The 22,892-nt window shown below is 46.2% G+C and overlaps 1 protein-coding gene and 1 long non-coding RNA gene across 2 annotated transcripts in view; both read right to left on the reverse strand.

The window, feature by feature from the left end:
• Positions 1–5,610: 5,610 nt before the first annotated feature.
• Positions 5,611–22,892, reverse strand: part of HHLA1 (HHLA1 neighbor of OC90) — a 30,174-nt gene continuing 12,892 nt past the window's right edge. The window contains exons 10-12 of the mRNA XM_090037717.1: positions 9,043–9,196; positions 6,031–6,113; positions 5,611–5,654 (exon numbers count right to left, since the gene is read on the reverse strand). Coding sequence (XP_089893843.1) covers positions 5,611–5,654; positions 6,031–6,113; positions 9,043–9,196 — 281 coding nt within the window. The remainder of the gene's footprint in view (positions 5,655–6,030; positions 6,114–9,042; positions 9,197–22,892) is intronic.
• On the reverse strand, positions 18,047–18,829 carry LOC149869641 (uncharacterized). Its single transcript, XR_016441122.1, has 2 exons — positions 18,397–18,829; positions 18,047–18,239 (listed from the first exon to the last, which is right to left on the reverse strand). It is a non-coding gene; the product is annotated as an uncharacterized LOC149869641 (long non-coding RNA).

Below are 22,892 nucleotides of genomic sequence, written 5' to 3' on the forward strand. Positions count from 1 at the left end.
CCCAGAGCCAATTCAGAGTCTTACTCTACATATACAAGGCAAAAAAGGATCGAAGTCCAGTTAGGTTAGACATTTCCCAGCCCCTGGCCTTCATCCTGAAGAAAACTTAACACAGGATGAGGTTCATGACAGACAAAGACATATCAAGGACAATAAAAAGTCCTTTTTCAGATATGTGGGGAGTAGGAAAAAAAGCAAGGGTGACATTGGACCCCTGTTGAACCAAATGGGACAACCAATACCCAGGAAAAAGTCAACCTGCTTACTGGGTACTTCGCATCAGTCGTTCATCAGCCCAAAGGGACCACCCTGCCTAGCATGATGCAGGACTGCAGGGGTGAGGGTGTATTTATACCCAGCATCAGTGTAGCCCTTGTAAAGGATCAACTTCAAGTCAGCTGGTCCTGTCAGATTACACCCTAGAGTACTCAAGGAGCTGGCAGAAGTCATAGCCCAACCATTGGCAAAAAGATTTGAATACTCGTGGTGCTCAGGTGAAGTACCCGAAGACTGGAAGAAGGCCATTGTAATGCCCATCTTCAAGAAAGGGCAGAAAGTAGATCCTGGGAATTACAAACCAATCAACTTGACCTCAGTCCCCAGTGAGATTCTGAAAAAAAATTATCAAAGAGACCCTTCTGGATAAGCTGGCTGATGGCAACATCCTGAGGGACAGCCAGCACGGGTTTGTCGCAGGTAGGTCTTGCCTATCCAAGCTCATCTCCTTCTATGACCAAGTGACTTATCATATATCTGAACTTTAAAAAAGCCTTTGAGCTTGATCTCCTCATGGAAAAATTGGCTAACTGTGGTCTGAGCTACATCACAGTCCGATGGCTGGGGAATTGGCTCTGAGGTCAGACCCAGAGAGTAGAGGTCACTGGTAGTGAATCATTATGGCTCTCCATGACCAGTGGCATCCCCCAAGGCTTTGTCCTTGGACCAGTTCTCTTTCACATCTTTATCAACGATGTGGACATTGGTGTCAGAAGCCCACTGGCCAAGTTCACTGATAACACTAAACTTTGGAGCATAGCGTCCACACTTGAAGATAGGCTAGCAATTCAGGCTGACTTGGATAAGCTTAGTAAGTAAGCAGATATAAACCTGATGATGTTCAATACCGAAAAATACAAGGAACTCCACCTTGGGAAAAAAAACCCACCGCATGCTTATAGGCTAGGCAGTGCTACACTTGCTAGCACCACTGCTGAAAGAGACTTGGGGGTCATAATTGACCACAAGATGAACATGAGCCACCAATGCAATGTTGCAGCTGGGAAAGCAAACAAAACTCTGGCTTGCATCCATAGATGCTTCTCAAGTAAATCCCAGGATGTCATCCTCCACACTGTACTTGAACTTGGTGAGGCCACAGCTGGAGTACTGCATCCAATTCTGGGCTCTGCAATTCAAGAAGGATATGGAGAAGCTTGAGAGAGTCCAGAGGAGAGACACGCACATGATCAGAGGGCAAGATAACAGGCCTTATGAAGAGAGGCTGAGAGCCATGGGACTCTTCAGCCTGGAAAAGTGCAGGCTCGGGGGGACCTGGTGGCTCCCTATAAGTACACAAGTGCATCAGGATCTGGGGGAACGATCACCAGAGCACCCCAAGGGATAACAAGGAACAATGGTCATAAACTCCTCCAAGACCGTTTTAGGCTGGACATAAGGAAAAACTTCTTTACTGTCCAAGTCCCCAAGGCCTGGAATAGACTGCCTCCAGAAGTGGTGCAGGCACCTACTCTGGACTCATTCAAGAAGTGTTTGGATGCTTATCTTGCTGGGATCCTTTTCCCCAGCTGACTTCCTGACCCTGGGGCAGGGGGCTCGACTTGATGATCTACAAGGTCCCTTCCAGCCCTAATGTCTATGAAATCTCTGAAAGACAGTGTGGACTGGACTGAGGCAAATTCCTGACTTCTATAGATCAAGCAGTAAGACTGTCCAAGCCACACAACTGTGGCCAACCCTGCATTATTGAAGCGACCAGAGCTAAGATTCATAGCACTGTTCCTTCACCTCCACTGAAATATGTCAGTTTGCATTCTCCGGCTATCATGATTCTCCTTGAATTAGCAGATTCTAGGTCATGAGCAAAAGAGGAGAGTAAGAGATCATAGGAAAGTCATGGTGGAAGGGACTGTACAAGGTCATCTAGTCACAGTCAGGTATGATCCTCCCTTGAGCAGCGGCCAAGTGATCCCAGCCAAGCGTCTGTCCAACCTGCTCTTGGGGATGAAGCTTCTACAACCTCTCTCTATATTCCACCACCTCACCATCAGCAAGTTCCTCCTACCTCAATTCCTCAATTCTCACTTCAATTCCTCAGGTCAGTACCTCAGTTCTCAATTCAATTCCTCCTACCTCAACCCCAAGCTCTGCTGCAGCTGGAGGAAAATATCCCTTCTGTCCACGTATCTCAATGATCTAGAATCAAAACAGATGTTTCACTGTGAGACCAGAGAAGCCGATGACCTTCTAGGCTGAAATTCAGCAAACAAAAGAAGTATCCTTGTGGCGATCCATTAACTCCAATACAGCTGTGCTAATGTATGCATGCATAAACTGTCATAAAGCAGATGGACAAAAAATGTTCTCCCTTCCCACAGAAGGCCGGGCAGATTTAAACTGCAGAAAAGTTGTGTTGCATTAAATCTCAGGGGAAATGTCCTAAGAATAGTCAGACAATGGAATAAGCTTTTCTGGACGTTGCAGAATCTTCTTCCTTGGAGGTTTTCAAGAAGGGGCTGGATAAGTATTTGTCTGGGACGGTGGAGAACCAGCACATCCCGTATCTTTGCAAAAGGTTGGACTAGTTACAGGTGGCCAGAGTCACTCACCCGCGGAGCCACATCTGATCCTCCACTGAAGTTCAAGAGCCAGACAGCCGGGGGGAGGGGGTTGCTGAGTGGCCCCAAGTGGAGGTGACCCACCCCCGCACCCTTTCTTTCCCTCCCCTTCCCCCTTTCCCCACCCCGAGGTAAGCAGCACGGGGGCAGCCCCCACCCTAGCAGCCCACACCTGAGCGGGCAGTCCTGGAGGAAGAGAAGGAGGGAGGAGGGTGGGCTCCCCACGGGGAAAGGTGGAGCAGCAGGAAGTGCCCAGTTGCGCTGTCCCCCCGCAGCCACCTCAGGGAGAAGTGAGCGGGACTTCGGCCAATTTCCAGACAGCCGCAAGTACTATGCTGGCGAGCCGCATGCGGCTTCAAAGCTGCGGTTTGGCCACCCCTGGACTAGATGATCCAAGGGTCACTTCTGACCAGACTATTCCAGGAGTCTGAGCCAGCTGAGGGAGCGGTCCCTGGTTTAGCGCGAGGAGGAAGGAGGGACTGGAATAGACCTCAAGGTACTTATGGTAAGGGCATGGGTCAACATCTGTACTAAGGCAGCATTAAGAGTCTAAAGATTACAGCTGGCCCACGATGGTTCAATTCTGACTTTTCTCGATAAAAGAAAAGGAGAGCAGCTTCTGGGGAAAACCATTAAGATACACTAGATTTGTTTGCTCCCAACTCTGTCGAATCCATCAGAAATGATAAAAATAAGAATATTTTGTTTGCACTGCCCCTTGGACACTGGCACTTCCATCTCGGTCCCCAGCCAGCTCAATAGCATGGTAAGTGATGGTAGCTCACTATAGGAGCATAATGGAAAGACTCAGTCTTGTAATACAGCATGAACTTGAGGGGTGAATAATGATGAAAAGGAGGAGTGCTCGGGGGACCTGCTGGGCTTGGGCACACCGTCAGCACACGTGGACTTCTTCCCGGGGAGCTCAGTTGTTGGCAGGAGCACATAGAATAGGATAAATGTTCTCTTGTGACTTCAATCAGTGTATTCATTTAGACAGGGAATCTTGCTTTTTTTCCTTTCCTCTGTCATTCAGTTGCTTTTCCATCTCATACATTTTTATAACCTTCCTGAGTAAGCCAAATGCGGGTCTTAAACAACTGTAATGAGCAGGCAGTAACTCAAGACCTCTATCATTATTCAGTATCAGATCATTTCACAAGACACCCCTAACTATGTAACACTCTTTAATTATCGCGTATAAACATACAGTAATTCTATAACCCTTCCTGAAGCCATAGAGCTAAGGTTGACAGGAGAGAAAGAAAAGCCATTACTTTCTAACAAGTACAAAAGCTGCATTGAACAAACAGATCAACGGCACAGACTAAAGCTGATCGACTACTGAGAATATTTTTCATGAGCAAATGGCTTCTATTTCAAAACAAAACAATAAATCATAGCCATGATTTAGACTTCTTTAGACATTTAGTTTCTACTTTTCTGTTTCTCTTTTCTCTTCAGACCCCTTCCTGCCATTATTCCTCCCCCACTTATTTTTCAGAAAAAGAGAGGAAAAAAGGTAGAGGGCAAGAAATGGAAACAGAGAGCCCAAATCTTCTTGGAAACTAAGGTTTTGTTTGTTTGTTTTTTAAAAAAATGCGTATGTTCAGTTTTTGAAAAGATTTTTGTGGAGTTTATGGAGTGAACTTAAATGGAGCCTATTCTGCAAAAGACAAAAGGCATCCTCAGACCAGCTCTGACAGCAATGCCATTCCCACAATTCCAGGTCTGCTTACACCGGTCCATACGAAGTCCGTATTTCTCCCAATGGCCTGATTTGTAATAAGAGTTGCGGTTATAACTGATGCCAGTTCCCCTGGCCCTTCGATATGCCTGAAAACTTAGCCCTTGCATTATGCTGTTACTATGGTAAATGCATGTTTTGGAAGAAAAGAATCAGTAATATCTTCGAGTTTTCTGTACAGGCCAGAAGTCCCCAATGTGACGCTCTGTTTCTCTTTATTAAAACATTTTGTACATAGTAATGGGGAAACTACTTTATCCTGGTTTGAAATGTTGGTAGTTTGTTGACACACTGATATACAGAAGCATTGAAGTGTTACAACATAACACAACAAATAATTGCATGATTTTTGCCTAGTTACTATTCCTTCTATTCAAGTTGGCATTCACTTCTCTAGAAATTATACAGCAGAACTGGAGGTGGCTTGCATAGGACAGGGATGACATCAGTCTTCATGAGCTGGTCTAGATGCAGCTCATGGACGGTAGATATGAACACTTCTAGTGTAAAAGATGTGATTGTGCCTTTTTCTCCATCACTAGGGCACAGTACAGAATAAGAGCGAGCTATTGAGGTGGAGCAAGGAACAATCCCAATAGATTAAAGATCATGAAACACACTTCACCACTTAAATGTCTTTAAGATTTTCTTTCAGGCTATTTTATATTTATTTGTTGTTATGACCTCTTTAATGCATCTTTTAGACAAAGCTAACAAAAACCTGTTTGCATGCATTAATGGACTTTATGAATATCTTTTATGAAGTACAGTTGGAAATCCTTTAAAAATATGTGATTACGATTAAATTCATTGCTAAAATTTCACTTGTTTATATACATCATTTATACAATGCCTTGGAGGGAAATAATCACTAGAGAGCATCAGATTAACATCTTATCTTGATGCAAATATTTGTAAATAACCCATCGTCACTGGCTTTGTTTTATATTGGGAAATGGAGAAAGTCTCCTAAAGCTCTTCTTATTTGCAGTACATTTCCTCAGTGCTTTAGATAGATTTACAGATGTTTGCAAGGCATTTTTGCTTTAACGCTGGAAGAACAAAGGAAAAGTACACTCAGAATATACTTCACATGCAAAATTTTAAAAGTATCTCTTAAGTTTAATTAGAGCTTTTTTATTTCTTAAAAGAACCACATCAGGTGAGATAGCTATTGGCAAAAAACTCCTAATTATGCTCTAGAGATTAAAGCATCTTGTTAATGATCTTTACATTGTTTAAATCATCTTTAAATCACCTGTACGTTTTATTGGGATTGATTTCAGCTACTGTCATTGGACACAACTCTGTGTGGTCAATGGAGCTACACTGATTTACACGAGATGACAATCTGGCCTATTCTGTTTTTAAACATTTGTCACACATGTTCAATAGATTACAGAAAATATAACTGGAAAGTTTACTTACTGTTTGAGTAAGCCATTCTTTTGACCCTTGCACAGATAAAAGTGGCATTTTTCAAGAACCAGGAATAGTATTCAATACAGTACCTAAGGAGGTAGTCAAAATTAGGGGAATCATATCCTTCCATTTACTGTAAATTTATATAGACACTTTATCCTGGTAATGTTTTAGTTCAGATACACAAAATGCATTTCGTGGAAATCAAGATTGAATTCTGATCTCTTTCTTATCACTGCGCATCTGAATTAATGATACAGAATTCCCAGGTTCTCTTGCTTAATTCCCTGGTTAGAAGTGGTGAAGGACAGATCAGATATTGCCCCATGACACATTTATCCATTTGGACATTTGGAGCCCAATCCACAGTTTTGAGAAGGGAAAACTCCCATTAACTGCAGTGGGAGTTTTGCCTGTGGGAAGACTGTCTATTTTAATCTGAGATCAAACACTTCTTGTAATGTCTGTTCTTTCTAAATTATAACCGCACCTAGCCAGTGGTGACTGGACTGGGCCTGCTGTATGCATTCTTTTTTTAAAGGGGCAGACTTACATACATGCTAAATCCCACTGAGTCAAAAGATCTATGCATATTTACTTCCGGTGCAGATCTGTCCCATAATGAACCAGTCTGTAACTAGTCATATTAGAAGAGTGTTATCCAGTGAAACGTATAAAGTCATCAACATCAGACCAGTTTGGGAGCAAGGACTGACCTAAAGCTCACCAAACTCAATGCAAAGTTTTCTTGTAATTTCTATGGGCTTTAGATCAAACAAATGCTGAATTGAATATAATATATTTAGTACTAATTTCTAAATGCTATTTCTTCTTTTCTTCACTCTCATTCCTGGTGCCTGTGTGAGGAAGTTACCAATTTAGTTGTTTCAGTATAGCATTTCCTCTCAAATAATGATGTTCTCTTATCTTAAGCAATTATGGTGCTTATTCCAATACCTGTTTTAGGAACAGTGATTAATATAAGTCAATCAGGGCAAGAACATCCTATTCACATGGACCCATCAATAGCTCTAGATGTATTTAAGCAGTTGGGTATTGAGAGAACAGTGTTTGAAAGTGCTTAATGTAGTTGTAACTCTGGAGTTATTGAGGTGTCAGTTTAACTCTTACACATAGGACGGTGCTGAATGTGTTTGAAAACTTCATCCATAAAGTCCACCTAAAAGAGTGGTTTTCAAAGGAACGTGATGGCTCAGGAAAAACCCCAAGCTAGCACTTCAACAATGCTGAAATGCAAATGACATAAGCAAAAGTCCTGCGAGTTGTATGTCTATCTCAAAGGTGAGGAACAGACATTAAACATAAACTGGTTTAAGTGATCAGACACTGGTTTAAACGTGTAAGAAACCAGATGTTCAGTGCGCACAAACCAGTTTGAAAATGGCTGAAACCGGTTGGAGATAAACCTGGTTGAGTGTAGTATCAGACTTCACCAATTTGGATCAAACCAGTTTATGCAATGTCTGTCCCAGACCCATTGCTGGTTTAAGTTAAATTGGACTCCCCCATCTTCCTGGCATGCTCTCTGGGCTGGGCGGGGTTCCCTGCTCCACAACAGGTGGGACGCCTCCCCTCTGCTCCCTGGCTGCGGCTCCAGCAGAGATTGCAGCCATCTGCCTGGCTTGCCCCTGCTCCCCCCATGCCCTTCCCACTCCCTGCTAAGCAGGAATTGCCCCCTCTCCTCTGCCTTACACAGACACCTCTCAGCATTAGCTAGCAGACCACATCCTGGCTACGGTTTGTGCTGTGGCAGATGGGACAAAAGCAGAATCAAGAGGTAGCTGGTAATGTCCCTGTTTTCTTAATGGGGTGATAAACATTGAGTTAGGGGTGATAGACACTGTGTTATCATTTCCCTGCTGGGCTGGCTGGGAGTGGGGGAACCCTCCCTAATCAGAGCCTGGCCAAGCCCCCCCTTAGCTCAGCACTATAGAAGGGAAGGGAGGGCTACTCTAGCGCCCCCGGCTTCTAGCCTGAGCCACTGCAGGCATATGCCTGCATTTCTGGGATATCTGTGGGGATACAAACTGGTTTAGCCTGCAAAGATTGAATCAATTCAGGCTTTTTGAATATCTGTCCCTATCCAAAAAGACCAAAAATCTTTACATTTTCCTGTATTTGTGAGTTAGTTACTAGGTTTTGTAAGCAAATAAACTTGTAAGGTGATCAAACTGAAAAGGTATGAGCTGAATAGGATAGTTTCTTTAGCAACATTTTCAGCTGCATTTATACACTGGTGTTGCTGAGGTGTTAAAGTGCTACAAAGCACTTTCATCTTTTTGTGTCTACTCTCTTCCTTGGGCCTAGAGAGGATAAAGGGGGTGAAACCTGCCCAGGATCAAAGAAGTAGAGATAGGTGGGCGTTCTGCCAAACTGGAATGTGGACTGTTATAATGAACAAAACAGACCTGCCAGGAGAACCCTGCCCCAGTGAAATAGTCCGCTTCAATAAGTGCCTTTACCTCAATGACCCTGAGAAACATGCCTTCTTCTCAGACTTAAAGATACCCAATGGTCAAAGTGGATCCTAGACTAAAAATAATGCTTCCCTAAAACAAATCCTACCCACATACTTGATTGTGAGGTTCTATGGAGCCAAACATACAGGGCGCATCTACACGTGCACGTTTACTGCTCAGTAATTTAGGTTACTGTGCAAAAATTACTGGGTAATACATCTACATGTGCATACCCGTACTGCGCAGTAACTATGGTGACTTATGCTAGCAATCTTTCGGGGTATCACATTTATGCCAGATTAGTTACTGTGAAATATACAGTTGCACGTGTGTAGATGGCTTACTGAGCAGTAACACTGTGTGTGTGGACTGACTTGGGACCAACTTTAGTCCCAAGTCAGTCCACACACAGCGTTACTGTCCTTTAATGGCTGCACATGTAGACACCGCTTACTGAGCAGTATATTACCATCATTTGAAAGAGCACCAGAGGATGTGTCAAGTGGGTAAAGAATGATGAAACCAATGAAAGATTTACCTCATGGATTCTTGCCTTGGATATCTTCTTTGACTAACACAGAGGCACTGCTGAAAAAATCTACACAGCTCCATCACACAAGGATTTATCTTTTGTACCAAAACGGTAACAGGAGGGGAGGTCACTGGTGATGCTTTAAGGGTCTGTGGACATCCTAGAAAAGATATAACTGAACTAATGCAAGTACTTGCCTGGAAGAAAACCTTTCTTTTGACATAGTTAGGCAACAGGAAAGATGGTCACTGACAAGTTGATTACAATAAATGGCATAGATACATGTCTGTAAAACAGAAAGCTGCAGTGGAGAGGGGGTGGAGAAACAAAACACAAGTCGGGGGGATGAAGTTTGTATGAGATCAAAGTTCAAAACAGGGAGTATAGCATTCAGACCATTACTGTTGTTGTTTAAATCGGCACTACATTTATTTAGCACAACCCTAAGGAATACTCTTAGAGATCTTACTTGGTTGCACATAGCATCATCAATAAGTGTATTTTAAGATTTAGTACTGCTTTACTGTAACAGACTAAGATAGGGATTTTTTGACATTTGGACACTTGAGTCTTATTCTTTTTTAATGGGCATTAAGTATCCTAGCAGTTTTGGAAACCTCTTTCCAAATCCTGATACTGTTGGCAGATCAGTGATAGCAATACATTCTTGACAGTATTTCAGCGGATATGAGTGCACCCACCGTCCAGTTCTTAAACAACCTTTTCCCCTGAAGTCACAAATACCAGGAGGCTGATTATAGAGCGGAAAGGGGCCATCTCCATCCTCTCTGTCATCAACCTCCTGGTATTTGAAGACTGTTATCAAATCCCCTCTCAGCCTTCTCTTCTCTAGACTAAATAACCCTCGCTCTTTCAGCCTTTTCTCATAAGTCTGGTCTCCAAGGCCCCTGATCATTTTTGTTTGCCTGAGCTAACACTATGCAAACTGTCCAAGTCCTTCTTAAAATATGAGGCCCAAAACTGGACACAGGACTCCAGGGGACACCCTGCCAGTGCTGAATAGAGCGGATTAGATTTAACCAGGAGCCTCGGTGCATGCTCAGAACTGACCTGGTCTTGAAGAAGCTGAAGAGCTTGGCACGTAGCCCATGGCTAAGCCTAGGACAAGCCAAACGGTCCTCTGCTTAAGCTTAAGCTCTGTTAGGTCCTCTACGTAAGCTCCCTGAGTGGCCCAATCCACCAGGCATTCCCAGAGCCTACCTAAAAACGTGTGGGATGGGGAGATCCATAGAGTACCTACATCGGGGTTGGTGTCAATCTCCAGCTTTGTATAACTGCCTAGTGGTTAGAGCACTCTTCCAAAAAGTGGAAGCCCCAGGTCCAATTCCTTTCTGACCCAGGTGGAGTTCAAGCCCCTGCCCCAGGGGAGTGCTCTAGCAGCCAGGTTAAACACTGGGCGGTTGGAGCCACCTTCCACCCTCCTCCTGAAGCTGTATCACTGTGCAGAGAAGCATCCAGGATTCAAAGAGACCAAAGAAGAGAGCGCAGGACTCTGTAGCCCAGCAGTATAGGCACTCACCTTGAAGGAAGGGGCCCTGACTTCTGGTCCCTGCTGCTAGGCCTGTTTCTATATTTTATTTGATGACTATGGATATTTAATTCTTAGGCACTTTATACAATGTGGCAGTTTCTACTCTACAGGCCTAACTTTCAGTTACTAAGTCCTTTATTAGACCTTGCACTGAGTTAGATTTCATAAATTTCATAGACATCAGGGCTGGAAGAGACTTTGGAAGATCATCGAGTCCAGCCCCCTGCCTCAGGGGCAGGAATTCAGCTGGGATCATAGGATCCCAGCAAGATAGACATCCAAATGTCTCTTAAAGGCATTCAAGGTAGGTGCTTGAACTAGATAAAAGACAGCAGTTGCAAACCATCTCTGTGTTCAGAGAAAGCCCCCTGGAGACAGCTCCACGTGCAAGATAGGTACGGGAGCACTGTTTTGGGGGGCCAAGGGGTGAGATAGACACAGAGCTGCTCAGCCCTGCCAAGACTGAGATGCTTCAAAGTAGGAGTAGACTTAGTATGTGCTTAGGGAATTTTAGTGTCAAAAACTTCAGTGCTTATAGACAAACTTAGGCCACTGGACTGTAATTATAAGGATCTCAAGTTTAGACACAGCTGCCTTGCTTGTAAGGCATCTCCTGAGAGGTGCCTACAGAGACAGTTAGGCCTAAATCCCACCTAAATCTATTTTAAGGATCTAGTGCTTTCCTCAATAAATGTTGAAAATATCCTACCAATAAAATAATTCCCATGAGACAACAGAATTGAGGGGGATTTGCTTGGTGACCGTTAGACAAAGAACAAAGGCTCATAATTTTTCTTTTACAAAGAGCAGCAGTTCGGAAGCAATTCATATAGTTTGTATGTATACACAAAACTGTGTCCATAGTCTGTTTAGCCTGCACACCCAGTCAGGATTTTGGCTGCCTAAAGTGAAGGTCACATATTATGGCACGAGCGTTCCTTTAGTTTGCAGATTCCTAGTATACAGTCTTTGCAGCTTTTGTGAAACAGTTCATACTTTTGGCCCTGGATGATATCCTGCACCTCTGATATTCCTTTTATCACAAAATAGTGCCCATAAATAAATGGCATTTTAATCGAGTCTGTCATTCCCTCTTATTCAAGGTCCACGTGTTTGGTCTTTGCTTCAAAGCCATTTTCCCATCCATACCTGGGTGAGCTTGGATAGTAGGAAACTTTCATCCCTTTATTTTAATCTTCACTCTCATGTTTTAACTGATATTTTTGGATCATTTGAGATGAGTGAGAAAATTTCTGATGTAGCAGCTACCTAAGTAACTTTCTGTGATAACAAGAGTAAATGTGGACATGCACGCTTCAGATGAATTCCACAATAGACAGTTTGCATTGCAAAATGGTTGGAAAGGTCCTAGCCACATTAACCCATGAGGCTGAGAGGCTAAAACTTGTGACTTTATAGGTCATCCTAACTTTGTGGTAATTACAGCAAAATATTTTCAACCAATGTGATCTTCATGCTGAGGCAGTGGACAATTTACCCTACAGATATGTCATGTTGTCTGCGGGTAACTTTAAATTAAAAGGAGCTTTGTGGGACATTTTTGGGGGTCTGGATACTGTATGATCAGTCTTTTTTGTAACTATTACTATATCTATGAACCTATTTCTTCGCACACTGAGTTTTTTTAAGGCCAATCTCTTAATCATTTCTGTATATGGATGGAGAGGGTCAGACTTCTCATTAAAAAGAATCTAGCCAGATATTTGATAATAGAATGACTGAGATTGGGAATCAGATATGGCCTGACCATCTTCTCTGCCCCTTGCTGACAGAAGGAAATGGAGGTAACCATGCTGTTCTGTGTGCACTGCACAGCTAATTATCTTTCACTAAGTGTTGCTGATGAAGGAATAAGTAGGGGGCAGGTGGTTAGCTTACAAAAGGCGAATTGCTGCAGTGCCAACAGTTCACATTGAGCCTGTTAATCTTTGATGCTCTAAAAACTCATGTTGTCCCATCTCCTGCTCTTTTGGTACCAACTGTTCCCTTATGTCAGGCAGAGAAAGGCTCTAATCTTCTCCATGTGGAAGCTCACGAATAAAAATCATTGCAGCCAGCCCAAGTAGGAGAAGAAGGTCACTCTTGTGTTTCACAGCTGCTCTTTGCTCTGCTGCCTGGGAAGTATTTCCAGAATGAAAGCCAGCAGAATCAGCCCTGTATCTTTGTACACATCAAGTCTCTTCTGCACTATTGTCCTGGATTCTGCCCAGCAGGAACAGCGGAGCCCAGCTTCGAAGAGACAGACATTTTCCTTTAAGTGAGCACAACTGACTATGACTGCATTAAGAAAAACGTGGGCAGCAAAGCTATATGGCAGTCACAGAGAGAGAGCGGTGGTTTGGATAACAATTCTGTCAATTTTGTGCGTATTTACAGCCAAAAAATGTACAACTGATAAACACATTCTTTACACATGGGTCACATCCCTCAACCTTGAAATGAAGCATACTGTCTCTGGATAGAATTGCAGAGGGTTGTGGCATAAGCAAGACAACATAATGCAAGCTGGAAGTTGACAAAAATACTAGCATTTACATATGTATTTATAGCACAACATACCTGGGGATTTTTAATGATTACAGCCCAAATAGGACCAGAAAATGCTCACAATCATTTGTAGACAGAAATGCTACATAATGTACATAAAGTGTGTGTGTGTGTGTGTGTGTGTGTGTGTAGCATTAATGTACATAAAGTGTACATTAGCATTGTAGCATTAATGTACATAAAGTGTGTGTGTGTGTGTGTGCGTGCGCGCAAGTGACAGAGGGAGAGGGAGGGAGTGCAAGGGGACCCATGCATGTTCCCCTCTGTCGTGCAGCCTCATGTAATTAGAATTTCGCACACGCTATCCCATGGGCTGGGATCATTCTTCTCTGAGTGTGTCTACATGAGACACTTTACTGCACATTAGCCTAATCTAATGCATGGTAAAACATCACCATCTACAGATGGCATTTGCTGCACATTGGATCAGTCTAACGTGCCATTTGCTAGTACCAATACCTACAGGTACTAGGAAAAAAACTAATGCATCGAAGTGCACATGTAGATGCTGACAGGGGGTGGGAGCTGCCTTTAGCTCTGGGGGCAGCTCCCAGCCGCATGGAGCTGGGGATCACAGCCTGATTTGGGGCAATGCTCCATGGCTGAGCAGCAGCACTGTCCTGATCTCTCCCCAGACTTTGCTTGCAGACAGTGGAGAAAGCCGGGATGAATTTGCTTGATCAGTTTGTTATCAAGAAAAGTAAGGAGGCGTCCACCCACTCAGCAGCCTTGGTCCCTGCTCCAGTGTCTGGGGCTGGCTCTTGATGAGTGCCATCCACTGCATCTTGGGGTTGCTCTGCCCAAGGCACTGCCAGAGGGAAGGCAGCTATGAGCCAGGATACTTCAGCCTAAACCCCATGGCACGCCACAGCACAGCACCCCCAGATGCCCCATCTTCCTCTGCATGGAAGGAGAAGCAGGTCCTCCTGGTCCTGGCACTGCTGAGCTTCCACCTCCCATTGGCACTGGGCAAGAGCCAGAGCATGGGCTGGGGGATCCCAGCTCATCTCAACTCTTCTCCTGGCCAAGTGCCATGGCAGGCAGAGCAACCCCAGGGCACAGAGGATGGTGCTCGCTGAGAACTGGCCCCAGACACCACAGCAAGGCCCAATGCTGCTGAGCAGGCAGTACCTCCTTACTTTTCTTGATGACAGACTGATCCAGAAAGTTCATCCTGGCCTCCTCAACCCCCTGCAAGCAAAACAAGGAGAGAATCAGGACATTGCTGCCGCTTGGCTATGGAGCACTGCTGAACCAGGCTGCAATTCTGAGCTGTGCATGGCTGGGACCTGTCCCCAGAGCTGGGGATAGCTCCTTCCACCCTCCCCTGTACCCCCTGTCAGCCCAGGCCTGGCACCTGGGGAGCCTGGAGCTCCCCCTGGCTGCTTCAGATGGGCAGAGCAGGACAGGGCTGCTCCCGTCAGGCTCAGTTTGCTTTCGACATGGGTGCATGTGTACATGTGCGCCTGGGAGCACTTTAATGACCCTGAATTATCTGCACAGAAAATTCAGATACATTAATTGCACATGTAGATGCACCCTCTCTCCTTTGGCATGTGTAGATGTGCCCTCTCTCTCCCTCTGGTACTCTTCCCCCTGGCTGGAGCCTTGCAGAAGTCTCTCTGGGAGATAGCAAGGGTCTTTGTGGAAGATTACAAAGGAAGAACAGATTGCAGAAGCTGGTTGGGAGAGAATGGGCCAGGATCATACTGTCCAGTCCCCTCTCCCTCCCATCCCAAAAACATTCCTCTGAGACTGTAACAGTGGCCTAAACTGTGTTACATTTCCAATGCAGTGCCTCCTTGGTGGGAGAGGACTGCTATATAGTACTATGGCCCAGGAAGTCTTAGGAAAGCTTCAGAGAGCAGGGAGACAATGCTGGAAGATTGAATCCAATATGGCAGACATGGACCCTAATTGCCATGGATATGGAGGGTTGAAGGTGGACCATTTTGTGGGAGGTCATACCCTGCTTCCTCTCTGGGAATTATTTGGAGCAGCCTGGGAGGGGCTCCATGCAGACGGTATAACAGAAGCAGTGATGTGGATGGAGCATCTGCTGGGGGCATAGTGACACTGCAAAAGACAATTATCTTCAAAGGGGTTGCTCTGGATTTACACTTGTATAGCCAAGGATCCTACCTTTTCTCTCTCTCTCTAAGCTTCCTTACATAATCCCCTGGGACAGGTTGATTGCATTTTCAGGGCCAAATGTCTTACATACTTTATGGGTTTGGTGATTTTATGTTATACGATAGGAGAGGTTATGAAGGTTAAACTTGGATTAATGAAGTTCTGTTGAAATACGCCTGAGTCGCCTAGTGCTGACATGAAGTTTAATATAAAATGGTATTCACGGGCAGAAGGAAAATCAAGTTGCTGTCAACTTGAAAGAATGGCTACAAAACTATTTCTTCTCCTTTTGGAGCTTGCCAAGCTAGTAGTAAAAATAGAGCCTGTTGCATAAAGACAGACAGACAGTCTCAGCCTCCCAAACTCCCAGACTTTCCTGAGACCTGGAAAAACTTAGCATGTCCCGAGTGGGAGAAAACAATGTCAAAACCGAGATGCAACCACTAGCTCTCATAGGCAGTATTGTGTCAATAGAAACTTATTTATGGAAACCCTACTGCATTTCTGCATCCATTTTCTATAGATTAATCCAGCTGAAAATTAATTTAAGTCCCTGAAAATTTACCATAGATTGCTCTAATAAATTACCCTTTATGTCAATTACTGGTCATGGCATAATGCTGGTTTTGAATTCTAACCTCCAAATGGAAATTGAAAGCAATGTTAAAGTTAGTGATTGATGATGTTTTGTAATACATATACAACATCATCCTGATGAGGCTCTCCAAGCCTGTTTCCAAGGTGGCCAAGTATTTTCTGTATTACGCAGATCGTAAGTAGTATGTGCATATGCAGAAGGACAAGGACAGTTGTGTAAAAGGGTGCAGCTGCCAAAATCTGTGCAAGTGCCCCAAAATGCTACTGACACAGCTAACTCTGTATAAGTGCTGCTTACCTACCCACAGGGAGGTTAGATTAATGTCAGAGTACTTCAATATTTGCCTGCACTCCATCCCCAAAAGCAGGAGTGGGTAAAATATGGCCTGCGGGCCAGATCCAGGCTGCCAACAGATTTGATCCAGCCCACGGGTAGATGGCCGCCAACTAATCTGGCCCACGGGTGGCTGGTGGCTCCAGCCACTGCGTGGTGCTGGGACGGTGAGTGGGCCTGCTTCCACCCAGCAGCATTAGGCTGCGGACCTGGGCAGGGCTTCTAGCACAGCAGGTGGGCAGCGGCATCGGTTGTGGATGCTGCGGGTAGGTTCAGGAGCCCGGATGCAGAATCTGCCAGCAGTCACAACCGACGCCACTGCCTACCTGGTGCAGCAACAGCTCCTGCCTGGGTCCACACCTGATGCCAGTGGCATCAGGGCTTCAGGCGTGAGCTTCCCCCATGCTGGGAGGGCAGTGGTGTCAACTATGGATGCCACTGGCAGGTTTTGCCTCTGGACAGCGGAGGAGACATAGACAGAGATAGAGGCAAGGGAGAGACGGAGACAGAGGGAAGGGGCGAGACAGACGGTTCTCCTGTGGCTGCTCTGGCTGTACCTGCCTCTCGCCAGGCGAGGGAGCCATGGGAGAAGTCCCCATGCCCTGCCCAGCCCCAGCCTAGTCCCAGCACTAAAAAAAAAAAAGCCCCATACTCACTGGTAGCAGGAGCGGCGATTAGGCCTCATGGCAGAGCCTCCCCTGCACAGTGTAGGAATCACCGCCCCCCACCTGCTTGGCACCTGTGTGGCAGGTAACCCCGTGGCACGGATGCAGCACATCTCAGCAGGGTGCCGCGTGCTGCCTGGGAGCTGGGGTCGCTGGGGCTGAGCGCTGCCAGGCTCTGCCGAGCTGTGCTGCACCCGCTCGATGCAACAGCTGCGGGGCGGGTGCCAGGCGGGGGGGGGGGGATCCCTGCTGCTCCCCGCTGCCCCGCACTGCATGGGGCACTCTGCCACGAGTGCCCAGAGGCCCCAGTCACCGCTCCTGCAGCCGGTGCATGGCGCCCTGCTGAGCCGCGCTGCACCTGCACCATGGGCCAGCTGCCACGTGGGTGCCAAGCATGGGGGGTGATCCCCACTGCCCCACACTGTACAGTGGGGGGTCTGCCATGAGCACCCAGAGACCCCAATCACTGCTTCCAGAGCTGGTGAGTGAGGGGCTTTTATTTATTTTTTAAGTGCTGGGAGGCTGGGCTGGAGGGGACGGAGCTGGGCAGAGCAACCATGGGGGCTTCTCCCACAGCTCCACCAGCTGTTCCTGCCTCTGCCCCAGCAGTGGGAGGTCTGGGGGCTCTGCTTTCCTGCCTTTGCCCAGCTGGCACAGGAAGGAGGCATCAGGGCATAGCCCCTGCTCCCAGCACTGCCGCGCCCGCATCCTGCACCCCTTTGCTCCCCTCCCTGAGTAAATGCCCCCCCTTACCAGCTGAGCATCTTTTCCCGGCCCCGGCCCCAATCACTGCCTGCCCCATGCTCTTAGGGGGGACGTGGCCCTGTCTTATCACATGCCAATATTCACAACTTTGCACAGGACAGGGTTGTTGGAATTAGTAGGTTGAGATTTCAGATAAAGGTCTCTGGAGCACTACGGATCCCTAACAACATCTCATGAGATGCCAGTAAAGTACCTAGCCAGGCCAAATCTCTCTACTTCCATTAGCTGGGAAAGAAGCATTTAGCCAGCTCCAGTCTGAGCTTCTAAAGAAAACCAGACTTCACCGAGAGGCCCAAGTCCCGATCTCAAGCATCAATGGGTTTGCACAGAGAAAAAAACCTATACGTTTCGTGCCTTGCACCCCGAACACTGCAAGTCCAATAAGAGGCAAAGAACTTTCACTCCGGTTGCCTTTATTTAGGCCCAGCACCAGCCTGAGCTGAACCAAACAAGACAGAATAGACAACTACCAGGTCATCACAGTTTGTTACCAAATCATTTCTTGGCAGAGAAGTACTGTAGCACACTCCTCAGGTCTCCATCCAGGCATGAGCCTCTGATTCTTCCTAGACTCATCACATCCCACCACCTTAAATACAAAGAAACCAAAATTAATCTCTTGGGTTATGTTTAGCTTAATTTCCAATGGCAAACAGTATGTGCTATAAGGAATACCGCACATTCTCTGCATATATGTAAGAGAAAGAAAAACGAGAGAGAACGAGGCAAGATAATTGGCTGCCTACCTTCCTTGATTTGTGTTTTGAAGGGAGCCCATATCCAGCAGCTCTCCCCTGATGCCAGGCAGTCAATCAGTCTGTTCTTTGTGGGTCTGTCTCACTAGAGCCTCCGGGTGCAGATTTCCAAGTGCCCCAGGCAGTAATGTGCTGTCCTTTCTTTTTGTCATTGTCTGCTTTGCTTCAGATTGTCTGTTGGTTTGGTTTTTATGCCTAATTGCTGCTGACAATCTGGTTCCACGGCTTCTCGTGGCTGACATTTTCAATTCCAAGCTATAAATAGGCATAGTTTGCGGAAAGAATTCACATCCATCTGACAAAGACACGCCAGCTAGCTCTATCTTCTGGTCTAATACTTTAAGGTTTTTTTGGAAAAAAATGTTAATGTTCTCATTTAAAAAAAAAAAATAGGGATTAAAAGTGTATTGACAAAGTCACAGCAAAGTGTGAAGAATGGCTAAGAGTGCAGAACACGGGTCATAATCCCAAACAGACTCATCGAGGCATGCTTGGAGATAACATGATTGTTCCTGCTCAAAGCCAGCTGGAGAGCAGCACTGGGAAGCTGTGCCAGGCATATGCATGCATGCACACACAGATAAGGACTTGTGAATTGACAGCAGGCAGGCAGAAGTTAGTATTGGTTGCTATAATTATGCTCAAGAGATTTCTTCAATTAAAAATGCCATTGTGCTTGGGGTGAGCTGGACAAGCAGATCTGAGCCAGAGTCTCATGTCTATGTCCTAGAAGCTGTCCCTGGGCAAAGAATTCATGGACTGCTTTAAAACAACTACCCCAAATATACTTGTGTGTGCACTGAGCATGCTGCTTTGGAGATACTTTCATACCAAAGTCAATCTGCCAGTCTTCTCTCATGCAATCTTCTCTCCTCTAGCACAAAAAGGCCACAAAGAAGTAGGGTTTTCACTCGGGTGGGGGGAGGAAAGACTGCTAGCGACACTGTTGGTTTTTCATATTGCTTTCCCAGCTTTGACCCAGAAGTTATCACAGAAGGTCTTCTTTTATTCAGAGTCATTAGAAGCCTGTTTCCAACTACTGTGACTTTCTTTAACAAGGTCGAAAAATTGTGGCTTTCCCCATTGGTTTCATACTAAACTGTCAGAAGTCATGATATCCTAGGACATGCACCAGACACGGTATTTCTTTCTACTAAATGACAGACATTGAGTCCTCCTGACACAATGACCCTTTACCCTGCTTGTGACCCTGTGGATCCTAGTAAAGAGCACTGGATACCAATGAGAGGAGTGCTTTGGGGAAGGGGAGAAGTATCAGGATCCCCTTCATCGTCTTCCATTCAGAGCTCCCTATTAATCTGGAAACCTCAGACCGCAGCCTGCCAAGGTCATAGGACTCAAGCCCACAGGACTAGAGAAAGCAGACCAGGAACTGCACAAGTACTAGTGCTGGGCTTCAGCACAAGTTAACCAAGTCACAGAGACCGCATCTTAAAATCCTTTTCAGGCTGATCCCAGAACTCCAAGCAGGCCTAAGACCTGCTACCACTCTAGCAGGTTTGTGTGCAAGGTGAGTGTGCCCGGAGGCTCCCGCCTTGAAATCAGCCCCCAGCTTGAGCCCTCCTGAACCCCTGGCGACGCTCCAGTTTGTTCTTCCAGCTCAGAAAGAGCTGAGATCATCACTCAGGGCATTGCTGCGAGTAAGTCACCTTGCACACTCTTCTGCTATGAGATCAGCCCAGGCAAGATCCTCATCAAGACCTGTCCTTTGACATCAGTCCAAGGTGCTGAGCATGAACTCATTGCATCCTCGCATCAACTAAGTGAGATAGACGTGCTTAGTTCCTGCGGACCATACGGGAGCTTGGGGTTGTACAAGCACGGATTAGTAGACGCCTCAGGCTTTCCTGAAGCATTGACAACTGTAGGCCTGATTGATAGCAAGAACTGCTTACTCACGCTTACAGTGGAGAACAGCAGTACAGATTCATCACATGGTTAATTGTTAGGGCTGGTACCAGCTGGTTTAGAATAGGCCTGTCCAAGGGGTGGCCCATGAGTTGCATGCAGCCAGCAAAGGGTTCAGTTGTGGCCTGCATTGCTGCAGGAGCTGCTGTGTTGACGTGGCTCCAGGACCCGGGGGGCAAACTTGGCTGTCTGTTCACCCCCTCCCCACCCTCTTACCTCCTGCCAAATTTGAGGTCTTCTGTCACGGCTGGCAACTCAAACCAGCTGCAGCAGACATGGGATGGGAGGGATGGGGATTCACCTCCTGGGATCTGGAGCTGCACCAGCACGGCAGGCCAGCAACTGCACTGAGAAGCCAGCACCCTGCTGCTGGAGGTGAGGCTCCTGGCCCATGGGTCCAAATAAACTGGAGAGCGTAGAATAATAAGATAACAGTACAAGAAGCGCAGTGCTCTCAGAAAAGGAAGTAATGGGGACAGGCACACTGAGCACAAGATGGTGCCATGCTGGTCAAAAATGCTTTAGGATGGCTAACAGGCACAACATACAGGACAGGCCAAGATGTCCATGGAATATAACACACAGTTTCATTTAGGCAAAGTGTTTTGCTCAGTAACATGGGCTGAGCTGTGCTAAAGAAGAGCTGGGAAAATTGGGATCTTGTGTAAGGCCTAGGGGATATGACATGGGAGGTAGGCTTATACCATTATCACAAGCACAAGGAGGTTCTCTGTGGTTCTGTCTACACATGAGCTTTACTGACCAGCAGACTAATTTGCTGTGCAGTAGAGTGTCACTGTCTACAGAGGTGCAGCAATTAGGCTGGAGTAATCTAATTTACTGAGCTGTCAGATAGTCCCATCAGACGCAAATACTATCCGATGGCAAAGTAAATTACTGCAGTTAAACTGACATGTAGACAGTGATGTCTGGATTAGTTTACTCTGATGCAAATTGCACTGTAGTTTATTCAGTTGCATTAATTGCATGTGTAGATGTGCCCTGTAGGTATTAAATTGAGCTAATTTAGCTCAGTTTTTGTCAGTAGGTCTTGCCCCCCCGAGGTCTTCAGGGGATGCACAATCTGCAGCAGCACAAGCAGCATCCTGACACAGCATGAGCACGGACCACACAAAGGGAGGGACAGTATTTGCTGTGTTCGCAAAGCTGTTCTCCCTTGCTGTTCTTACAAGAAAATAGAGCGAATTAGCAGGGCACCTCACACAGGCTTCTGCACCAACCTCATTCAGTGGCTTTTACTTCACAATACTTCCAAAATTCTGTTATTTCAAGGGGCATTCGGTCAAGTTAAACACACCAAAGATCAGGCTGTGCCCCTGGATGATGACATCTGGAACCCACTAAGGAACCATGCTTATAAGCTGGAGGAAGTGCTGGAGATTGGCTATGGGGAAGGGGGATGCTGCTATTTCCTGCAGATTAGGGCAGGGGAAGTTCTGCCCTTCCAATGAGGACTAAACTTCAAGGGCTAGGGAGAACTAGCTGCCTATCCAACCACCACCAGGGAATCAAAACAGAGGTGAAGTTTAAGAGCGAGGACAACTGGGGATCCAATTGTGATCCTTTATTGACAGGCACCATTGTCCAAAGGGGAACAGACACCTTGGAGCAGAGTCACAGAGAAGGCTCCCGTAGCTCCTGGCTCAGGAGCTGGTGACTGAAAAGCAGAGACAGATATGGACTAAAGCAGGGCAGGGAGACGCAGCTTCAGGAGTGCAAATCTTCATTAGGGGACTCCGATCACTGCGAATTAGCAGACACCCCAATTGAAAGTGTGCTTTATTTCTTGGGGGAACAGTTAACAATAGACTGTGCACTGTTCAGGGTGAATGAAGTGAAATAATTAAATGCTCACACTGTCCCTCCCGGCTTTTAGCTAATACAGTTCAGGGAGAGAGGAGATAGCACCGTGGAGGGTGAAGGAGTCAGGAATGATTGGGGGATGTGCGGGTCATAACGAGTACTAGCAACACCAGAAAGCATAGAAAGGAAAGGAAGGCACAGTACCAGAGGGGGCTGGAGGGTGGGCAGGCGCCCAGCTGGTTCGAGGAAGCGGGAGATGGAGGTGGGGAGGAGAGGTAGATCTCCTGCTGGTCTGCAGCCTGACAGCTGTATTGCCTGATGGGCAGATGATCAGCATGAACGAAGTTGCATTAGTATGAATCATGTACAATATTTTGAGGTGTTTGACTTGAAATAGGCAGAAAATGGGGCATATGAAAAAAAAGGAGTCCCAAATCTATGAAGCACAGCTGAGAGCACCTGCCTCCCTTCCCCCTCACCCCAGGACCGGGCTGACGGCACGAGCAGGGAGGGGATCTGTCCTGCAGCAGGTCCTAGGTCAGGGCGAGGGTGGAGTGAGCCCTTTGGGGAGGCTTCAGGCTGAAAGTCAAGGTGCAAGAATCAGGTATCATGAAAGGACTCAGCTCAATGTTAGCTCACAGAAAGGTGCTTTGTATGGGAAAGAAAAAAGTTCGACTGAGGCTCAGATTTTAAAGCTGCCTGTAACATTGGGATCTCCGATTCTGATTGCCGTT

The sequence above is a fragment of the Crocodylus siamensis genome, chromosome 3, assembly GCF_052110815.1.
Source record: "Crocodylus siamensis isolate JL-2025a chromosome 3, ASM5211081v1, whole genome shotgun sequence".
Lineage (NCBI taxonomy): Eukaryota > Metazoa > Chordata > Crocodylia > Crocodylidae > Crocodylus > Crocodylus siamensis.